Source organism: Nanorana parkeri, unplaced genomic scaffold, assembly GCF_000935625.1.
Source record: "Nanorana parkeri isolate BGI_ZX_2015 unplaced genomic scaffold, ASM93562v1 scaffold71, whole genome shotgun sequence".
Taxonomy (NCBI): domain Eukaryota; kingdom Metazoa; phylum Chordata; class Amphibia; order Anura; family Dicroglossidae; genus Nanorana; species Nanorana parkeri.
In genome coordinates, this window is record NW_017306339.1 from 1,608,208 (window position 1) to 1,619,072 (window position 10,865).

At 38.5% G+C, this 10,865-nt stretch overlaps 1 protein-coding gene across 2 annotated transcripts in view; it reads right to left on the bottom strand.

Annotated features, from left to right (window-relative positions):
• Window positions 1–3,363: 3,363 nt before the first annotated feature.
• Window positions 3,364–10,865, bottom strand: part of TPP2 (tripeptidyl peptidase 2) — a 55,439-nt gene continuing 47,937 nt past the window's right edge. For both annotated transcript variants that reach the window (XM_018576617.1, XM_018576616.1), the window contains 4 exons: window positions 6,982–7,112; window positions 6,451–6,658; window positions 4,733–4,852; window positions 3,364–4,060 (listed from right to left, as the gene is read on the bottom strand). In XM_018576617.1, coding sequence (XP_018432119.1) covers window positions 3,971–4,060; window positions 4,733–4,852; window positions 6,451–6,658; window positions 6,982–7,112 — 549 coding nt within the window. In that variant the 3' untranslated portion in view covers window positions 3,364–3,970. The remainder of the gene's footprint in view (window positions 4,061–4,732; window positions 4,853–6,450; window positions 6,659–6,981; window positions 7,113–10,865) is intronic.

Consider the following 10,865-nt stretch of genomic DNA (forward strand, 5'->3'; position numbering starts at 1 on the left):
GGTCAGAGTCTATTCCAGGTCATGGGCAAGTATTTGGGTGATCTTTTTAGCTTTTGCAGAATGCAGGCAGCAAAGGAGTTAGGTAGAAGGTAGACTTGAAGTCACACTATTACTTGTGGCCAGCTTTAATGGCTCCTGAGAAAAGCTTATGTTATCAGGAAATATTAGGCTGCTCACTTACAAACTATGCAAAGAAACAATGATTCGAAATAGCATGGACACCCATGAATAAGAGTTTACTTTCACAAAAATGCACACTTACCTTTAAAAATATGCAAAAAGATTCCACAGTACCAAACCCAAATAAATCGACTCAGAAACAATTACAATAGTCACAAAATGTGTCCAATAAACGTACCTAAAACTGCTATATACCACAATAGTTTATTATGAAAAAGGGGGTGAATGGGTGAGAGCATGGCACAACACCCCTATCAATAACAACATATAACAAATGGGGCTTTTTAGGTGCAAAATTGTTTTACAAAGACACGATTGTGTAAAAAGTTTTTGGCACCTAAAAAAGCCCCATTTGTCGTTATATGTTGTTATATCTCAAATAGATAGCCCATTTACATCAGTTCAGTAAGCAAGTACCTATTACTTATAAAGAAAAAAAAAATCTTGCCCCCACAATTCACAAGTTTATCTCAGATACTGTATTCTACACTCTTACATCAAAAAGGTCAGGTAGGTCAATGTTGGTAGCATTTAGACTGGCATATGTTCAGCACTTTTAGCCAGGCTGGGTTTCTAGTGCTTTAACCAGCGGAGTTATTCTACCCCTGAATGGGGATTACAGACAGAGGGTAGATAAGAGGTATGAGCTACTCAATGTGCTGCTGCTCCTTCAAAGTCCAAATACACGCCAGCATTGGTTTTGGTGTAGGCTGCATTGCTTAATAGCAGAATAGCCTTTAGGCTGATGTCACACAAGCAATCCTGTCCCTGGCAACAACTGGGCAACAATAGAATTGCTAAATTTACAATTTACCTGTTTTGATGGAGTCAGACCCGGAAGAGCAAAATATCACTCCCTCACTAGTAAGTGAAATTCAACAGAGTTCCAGACAGAAAGGGACTAATTCCTTTGATTTCATACAGACAGAAGAGGCTTCCACATGCTACAGCCTTAGGAGTGTCCAGTACCTGACTCTGTCCTTTGGTAGAGAAGCCTAAATCACAATACAGGCTAAATCCTTTAGCAGGTAAAACCGTTTATATTTATGTATTTCTACTGTGTATATAGTAGTTCGTCTGGAGTTCTGCTTCTCCTAAGCTAGCTGCACACTATGTGGTTTTAATGATCGACAACTTAAATCACAAATTGTGATTAAAAAAAAAGTTAGATAAAAGATAGTACAGGGGTTAAAACCCAAGTCCAGACAAAACTTGTTTTTTGTTTCACAAAAGAAAAGTGGAAAGGGACATAACTCTATTATAGAGATCTTTTCTCATACCTTACTGGGACAGAAACCGCAACAAAACACTTAAATAAAATAAAAAAGGTTAGAACCTCAATTAAACTCTTCCGATGCATGTCCATACCATTTCCATCCGATTGGCTTAAAGTGCCCCAGACACTACAGAGTTAAAAGCAAGATATCGCAATACCTGCAGAAAGAAGAGGCTCTATACTTCTCCTTTTTGGCAGCCAATGACTTGAAACACCACCCCTAGTACTTCACTGGCTGGAGGAGTCAAATACCAGTCTCCCTTATCGCATGCAGTGGCCCCTTCCACTGCCTTGTACATCCTGTAGCAGCCTCTCTCAACATTTTTACCCTAAAAGAACCCATAAAATAATCTTCAGGTCTTCGTGAACCCTTTCTAAAACAGATTAATTTGGGGTCAGTGGAAAAAAATTACCCTTACATTAGTAGTCAGTGGGAAGAATACTCCACTTAAGAGTGGTGGTCAGAATGCCTTCATTGCAGACAGCTATAAAAATCCCCGCTTTCGTTTCTGCTGGCCCAAAAATAGATATCAGATGTGAGGTCAATCATCCACAACTCAAGGAACCTCTGGAACAACCCTAGGGTGTTATAGAAACGTGGTTGAGAAGGGCTTTCCTGTAGTGACATGTTAGTCAGTAGAAGAAACCACTGCACTTGCAATGTGCCTCTGAACTTGGTAGCAAATTTGACTAGTCAATTCCCTAGCAGACCCCTACCCTCCTGCCAATTCATTGCCTTCTCCTTTTCTGGGAGTGTGTAATTATTTTCTGTGCTGGACCAAATCCTCCACCCCTCATTCTCCTCCTTACATAACCTTGTTGTAATTGTTGTTGAAACCTTGTTATGTAACTGCTGAGGAAAGAGAGAAGGAGAATACTATGCAATGTCACTAGGGTGACAACTCTGAGTCAGCCAGGGCCTCGGACATCACATCGACGGAGGGGCACAGCAGCAGTCTATGTTAAATGCACAAATAATCTTATGGCAGGATTGTTGTTGAAATTAATGGTCTGTTGACAGGATCTCTTTAAAGAAATGGGCTGCCAGAAAGTCTAGCATAGTGCTTATTCTTTCTGCAGTCATTGTCATTTACTTTTTTGACCCTGTAGTGACAGGGTCACTTTATTATGCAGTTGAAGCTTGGAATAGAATGGGAAGCAATGATTTGAGGACAAATTATTTTTGGCACCTTTATCAAGCAGGTATTACATTAGGTAAACCATGTTTTAGGCTTCTACTTTATCCCAAAAGATGGGAACAATCACTTGTGGAATAAACATACACAGACAACGGAGTGCCATAATCATTTTATAATTGTAAAAAAAAAAAAAAACACCAGAGTTTGTAACACATTTGTTCTGTGCATGGATTCTTGTTTTATTTTACATAAAATTCTGATAAACATATGTATAACTGTACAATGTACAATATACCTGATTAAAGAAAATTTAAATGCCTGGCACATGTCTATTTTCATTCATATACAGCTAACGCTACTGCCTGAAAAAAAACTCCTTGATGACTGATATTTCATTTACATACAATGAAGAGTAAATGCTAGACTTATAAAAGCACTACTACTCAAACATGAAGGGCCATTACGGATACTGGGAACAAAACAAAACCCCATTTATCACAAAATGTCAGTGGATGGTAAAATAAAAGTGTGCGTTTAAAGGAATACTACCCAACACTAAGCTATTGAATGGCATTTGGTGACTATAAACAGTCAGTGGGCATTAACATATTATTTTGCCCCCTAACGTCATAATGCAAAGGCAAATGGTCCTACCCTGTTGAACGATTTCTCCACTGGATCAAAGTAATCTGGTTGTGAAGCTGTGACCCAGGCAAGAATGCAAGACCACCACGAAGAGAAATAAATGCACACAAAGTGCTTTTACTCCAGGTCACCAACATGACTTTTTCCTTGTAAGATGGCATCTTCTTTTATGTAAACTAATGCATTTAAAGTGCACCTGTTGCCTACACATATTGGAGACAAAACATTTTGTGGGCCAAGCAAATCCATTAAAATGTGGCTGACTCTTCTAAAAACTATGCCAGTTGATTAGCACTTAGTGAATGCTCTTACATTCTACAGGCATTAATTTGCATTTTAATTAGCTCAGCTTAGAAAATGGCTACCTCCATATACGCAAGCAATTGATATGCATTAATAGGTTTTCGCTCTATAAATAAAATATTACCTATTTTGAATCATTAAGGCCTTCATAACCTCAACATAAAAAAATGTTAAAAATATGATTGTAAAATCCAGATCTCTATTTAAAATTACCAACAACACATGCAACAACCCTAGGCCATCCAAATACCACACACAATGATGCACAAGGGTGCATTGGCAGATAAATATATAGTTTAACAGTTGTATTCATTAACAGAAAAAACATGCTTTAGAAAAAAAAAAAACCATAAAAAACAAAAACGTCTGGGACAGCTAAATATCATATATAAAGACCTTTGTATTAAACGATAATGCATATGGAATTTTAGAAAATGCAGTAATCCGGTGGATACATGACTGGGATCCAGTTTTCTGTAAAAGATGCACAGTGGGTCCAACCAAGTAATCTCATTAACTGTGTAAGAACAAAAAAAAAAAAACCATACAGATGTTAATGTATAGTATGGACAAACATGTGCACACAGAGAGGAAACAAAAACCACTCACTCACTCAGACCCATCCTATTTCCACAGTAACCTTTCTAAGCTCTAAATCAGTGGTCCCCAAACAGTGGCAGATGGGCAGAATAACTGCTTGCATTTAACTTGTCCTTAGGGCACTACTCCTTCCACTGACACTAACTGGCCACAATTCCCCCAAAACGGACACCACTGATAGGGCACTAATCCTCCCACTGATGGGGCAATATTCCTTTCACTGAAACAAATGGGCATTATTCCTCCCCCACTGACCACAGGCACTAGATCATTGAACATAGGTAATGAAACATCATACAAATTAAATGCCCTCAAAGATTACACATCCCTATGCTCCAATAGTGCAGGCGCTAGGTCATTTTTTTCCCGAACGATTACTAAGCCTGGGCCATTGTTCATTCCCAAAAGACCCCTTACAGTAAACTGGCTGTTTGTTTACAAATTTGGGGGCCCCTGATCTAGCTACTCAGTCACCAGGGTTTAGAAAAGGAAAGTTTAGACCAACGTGCACAGCTATTCTAGACTGGGATAAAATAATCAGCTTTGAGGAACATGCAAGAGCTTTACAGTCAGAAAAGACCATTCTTACCTGGACACAGTTTTTCCAGTTTTCCTTAGTGGGCTTCTCTTCTACTAGCTTTGTTGCAGCTTTAATTCCTCGTCCATATAATTTATTTGCTAAAGCATGCTTATAAACAAATGGTAAAACCTTGAAGGATAGAAAAGACCCAGTCTTACCATCAATAAATCTAAAATGCATAACACTTCCACAGAAAAAACACCAATGTGGTACTAAGTTACATCAGCATAAATTGCTACTTGTAAGTGAGACTCTTCTTCTTTTGTGTTTTCATTTTTTAATGAGGAAGGTTTAGAACCTATGTCAGCTTCTTACGGTTATCTGGTTTACTACTAGTGAGATGTCCTTTCAATTCCTAAGTGACATCTGTCATTAGAATATGGAGTGAGAACATTTTCCAAGAGGCACACAGAAAGCCAGGAAAGGTTGCAGCCTCTGGCAGGTTATTACTGCCAACTAGAAGTACGTGTGGTTAAATACATATACAAAGCAGCAACTCTTCCCTGATCAGGCAGCAGAGTTCCACAAAGGGAGCTGCAAAGCAAGCTGCTCTGCAGTGTTTTAGATAACCTGTAGTGATATGGAAAAAATCCCCTTACAATCCATAACCCAGTTTTCTACTTTAGTAACTTCTTCCAAGTCCATTTTTTTCCCACCAAAACACTGCAATATAGATGCAGTATGGTTCATATCAAACATTACCTTCTGTTTAATCAGGATACATTTTGACTACAGTGCTTGAACTGGATAGTAAAACACACTGCAGCTGGAATGCATTGGTGTGAAGAGCTCCTAATGAGAACAACACACTTTGTTTTTCCTGCATTTGCAGCACTAGACCATGTGTGTATGCAGTTGGACAAGCCCTCAGAGGTATATAAAATGGCTGACATCCAAATTTTGCATTGTATCATTTAAAAAAGGCACATGTGCTGAAAATTTACTCTTTAAAAACCCTTTAAAGTGATTTAACATCTGGCTTGGTTCCTGATACTGCATTAAATACAAGCTTCTATTACATTCAATATATATGAACCAACAAAGTTTGACCCAGAAATTTTGCCACTCTGAACTGACAAATCGAAACGTTTCTTATGGCTATAACCACTGCTCCAAGTTCACATTTGTCACACAAGCATTGTACATTTACGTAATATCTTAATTTGCACTCTGCAACAGCTGCTGCCTAGCTTTAAAAATACAGGCATGTATTTTGCTATAGGCGGAGGATGAATTCAGACAAGCATTTAGATCCCCAAGGCTACATTGAGTGATGGATAGAGGAAGCCTCCACTGACCCTTCATGCCATCAATGTCCTGGCAGGAAACTAATAAAATGAATGGCTTACCATGCCCAACATTTTGCTTTGAGGTGAAAATTGAAGTTTATACTGAGCTGCTGAAAACACTTGCCAATAACAATAATGCAGTTAGCTGAATGGTGCAAACATTGTTACAAGTTGCCGACTCCTACTGTAAAGGAAAGTTGGTAAAACTATGAACTGCTCATATGTATGTATTTCAACAGCTCTTCATTTCCAAACCTTCAGCTTTGTGGTAAGGCCAGATATCTTACGAATTACACCGACAGTACTGGTCAACTAGCTTTGCGAAAAACAGTGAAAGAAAAGTGGAAAGAAAAATATCACATGCAGCTTAGTAAAGTATTGTTTATCTGTGGACCCAAAATATATTGCCACAGGTTTAAAATCAGATAAAAACATTACCTTTGAGTCATATACATCAATCCATTTGGTAATTTCCCAATAAGTATCATTTAAGGCCTCTAGAGCAACCTCTTGATCGTCTTCTCTCCCATCGATGTCACATGACGCAGCACCATCTTTGGACTGGAGGTGGAGCACCTTGTCCGCCAGGCCACAGCCTTTTCGACACAGAGCATCAATCAGTGTGCCCTTCTGCTTCTCCATGTCACTGAAGGAAGGTATAAAGTACAGACTAGGTCATCTACCACAAATACACAACAACTGTACACGTCAACAATCTTTAAATTATGAGGAGTCAGAAGGAAGTGGAACTAATCCATAAAATGATTACAACCAATCATTTAATAATACACACACACACACACACACAGCAAGTCCTTCAGAAAAATGTATGGCTGATTTAAACAACTTCACCCAAATTAATTCTATTTAGGTTGCAGTGAGGTAGGATTTAACCCCCCTTTAAGTGTGATCTGTACATAATTATATCTGGAAAAGGGTCAAAAAAGAAAATATTTACTGGTTAGGTACTTTTTTATAGTGGCTGCATCAGGTCTTGGATCGGACTTCATGGCAAAAAACAAGGCGAGAGCGGTCTGATCAATTGTAGAAATGACTTCCTCCGCAGCTGCAATGATTTCATTTATCAGCTTGATTCTTTCCTGGAATAAAGAGAAAATACCCTTAGCAGCCAAAACGACGAACTTAAAATATAAAAACTTAAAATATCAAATCAAGGGCCCATACTAGAAAGGCCATCAGGTAACCAAAGTAATATGAGCGAGCGAACACACACACACACACCTCTCTCTCTCAAGTATTCCTTAATCACAAAAAAAGATAGGGGTAAATGGTTTGCAGTTGTTGTTTTGCAGTTGTTAATACTAAGGAGCAAGTGTTTCATTGCCAGAGGTTGTTAGCTAGAGGGTTTAAGTGCATGTTATTAAGAAAATAAAAATAAAGTGATGCTATTTTCAAATATCAACATAAGGCTATGTTAATAGTCCTCCTAGAATACATTAAATTATGTAGTATAATAAAGGGCTTTTATATTTGCCTCACCTACTATGCTGCCTCTGGCCCTCTTAAAGAGACCCTCCCCATCAACCTAAAAAATTTCAGGTAAAAGTATTTTAAAATATATGTCCACTTTCACCCTTTTAGCCAAAATGGGATAACCCCAATGGGATAGTGTAACTGTGTGTAAAAGTGGAAATATTTCTTAGATCTGCTATTTGAATAGGAACACTACACATTTTCTGGGGCTGCAGAGATCACATTCAAGATAGTGGTACCCAGCAGCAGTTTCAGATTTTGGGGTATGTACACAAGGTAAGATTTTCTACGTTAATCACATGCCTAAAAATGCACATGGTAAATGCATATATAATCTTACAGAAAGATTTTTCGTTAAAATGGTCACTTTAAAGCTCAGGTGATAGACGTTCAAACTAATAATCCCTTCATTTCTTCAAGATTGATTACATAGCTTTATGTTAACATTTGAGTATGATGTCTTATTTGAAGCAGGCAATCAAAAGAAGCAGTTTTCACTTGAAGCAAAAATCACTCATATTTTAGCATCATCTAAAAAGTCAAGCAATGTGAAGTGTCACAAAGGATATTCTATTAAATATTTCACATAGTTCACCCTTAAATATATATTATCCATAGAAAAAATAAACACGTAATATCGATTTTATATTTACATAAACAAATTAAAAAGGAAACATTGCCCACATCCAGAATTAGTCTCAATGGGTACCTTCTGCCACACATACATTGTAAACTTCTCCAAAGATACAGAAAAGAATACATTTAGATAGTGGGGCGGTGAAGGGTTTAGGCTGAACCTATACCCTGTGGATCCAATGTCCTTCTGCTGCCTTCCTACCCATTGCCTCATCAAAATGTAGAATGTAGGACTATAGAAGACTTTACATAAGTCTTGCATTGTTCAAGATATAAAGCATGCAGGTTAGTTTTTAGCATAAATCTACATAAGGATACAGGATAACATAAAATGATACGAATGAACAATTTAGGTTAAATACACTTTGTGAGATAGATTAGTGGGTCTATGATATTAACAGAAATTAAACAGTTCTTAAAAGAAAATGAAAAGAACCCAAACGCTATTAGGCATGTGTAAAACCTACACAAGCCATTTTATCATTTAAAGCTATTAAGATGACCTTTTCATTTCAAACTACAGCCATTTAGATTTCCTATAACATCTAAAAATGCAAATGTTTCTTTTTACAACCATGACTGGGGAATTCCTCTAGGCTTTGTACAAAATGTTCCAAAAATTCTAATTTCCAGCTCGTTTTCCTACGTCTAACGACTGGCTTGCTGCTTTGACTTGAAGCCGCCCTCTGCAATGAGTTTCAGCTTGGCCTTCTTGCACAAAATAGAGGCAGAGGCTGCTGCTTTTCCTAATAAAACACTGAGAATGATCAGGTGGTGATAGCTAAGGCAGATACTATCACTTAGCAGGTGCTGTCAAGGCTTACTGCAGAACAAAAAAAGTAAGCTACAGTAAACGGTTTGCTGAAATCTTCCCAATGCATGTAGAGCACCTGAAGAAGACCATTTTATTTTGGCTACAAAACTGGGGTTTTACTTTGGGTGGTCTTTAAAATATGTGAAAAGGAAAAAAAAAAAAAAAAGTGTCCTCCTGTATAAAATCTAGGAGAAAAGCAGCATTTAAAACAGCAACTAAAATGCCAATAGGTTTGCTACAAGCAACATATCCTCTGTTTTCCTGAAAATCTCCAACTATATACAATAGATTGTTTATCAAGCTGTTAGATGGAGATGAGGCTTGTTAGCACTCCTAACAATGGGAAAATGGAAGCTGGAACTTGCAGCAAGCTTATAACTGAAGAGAGCTTGAGTTAAAGCATTGGTTACTTACTTTTGAAGTGCCCTTCCTCTGGTTATTTGCAAGGAAACACACACACCGTGGGTGCTTTAAATTATAGTTATATATTTAATCTTATGTAATCCTACAGTTTTAAACTGAAAATTTCACATTATGTTTGGTCCAAGAGGAAAACAATAGAAAACATTCACCAAAGCAGGCCAGTTAAAATAACGGTTTGAGCCTGACAACGCATAGATCCAGGAAAGACAATACACAATAGCAGCTGAGAAGAACTGCATCGGTGTTTGTAAAGACTTCTAAGCGCTACAGCAGTATCCAAATGGTTTTCATGCTTTATAGCCAATGTATCAAGTACAATGATAACAGGGCACACTCATTCCTTGAGTCAGGTGGGTCCAAAGCATTCATCCAATTTCTCGCTGTTCAGTTTTTTTTTTTTTTTTTTAATGTAATTATTCTGCGAGATGTCCCCTTAATTTTCTGTTACTAACCCTTTACAAGAAAAACTGCTTCTGTCAGACAAGAAAGTGGTTACAATAGTAAAAATTTTTTAAAAATCTACCGTATTTCTTATAGTCCAAAAAAAATGTAAGCCATAAAGAGAAGCCCCCTACAAACAGGGAAAGATGCCAACCACAAAAGGTAAGGCCACAGAGGATCAACCAGATGTCCCTAAATCAGGATAGAGGAGATCACCACAAGACAGGAAGGATGTCACCTGAATAAACACTGAACCTAAACCAGAAAGGCTGCAAACCAGAAAACACCCACCAAAGCAGGTGGAGCAAAAAAACAAAACGCTCTGATATGGGAGAACAGACCCACACCATGATATGATCACGGAAAAACTAATGGGGAAAGCCCTCACGAGAAAAATAGGATTTTGGTACTCACCGTAAAATCCTTTTCTCTCCGTTCATTGAAGGACACAGGGAACAGATCGGAGATCATGTACTGTAGGGTAATATCGCCACCTGCAGGAGAAGGACGCTAGGCACAAAAAAACTAAAAGACCAATTACAACATAGGGGCGGCCCCTGCCGGTGGCCAAACCCCCCACCTGCTGACAAGTCTCCAGTTTAGTAACAAGCAGTAAAGGAGTACACACCCACATAGAGGGGCGGGCCCTGTGTCCTTCAATGAACGGAGAGAAAAGGATTTTACGGTGAGTACCAAAATCCTATTTTCTCTCCCGTTCATTGAAGGACACAGGGAACAGATCGGAGATCATGTACTGTAGGGACGTCACAGAGCAGTACCAAAAAAGAGGGGTGGGCCAACAGAAACAACAAACCCAACTTAAAACAAAAAAATTCCCTCAAACGGCCGCCTGCAACACTTTGCGCCCCAAACCAGCATCCGCAGATGCCAAAACATCCACCTTATAAAACTTGGCAAAGGTTTGAACAGAAGACCAAGTCGCGGCCTTACAAACCTGAGAAACGGAGGCACCATGGCGAAAAGCCCAAGATGCCCCAACAGCCCTTGTAGAATGGGCCGTAACAGAAAAAGGAGGCTCACGCCC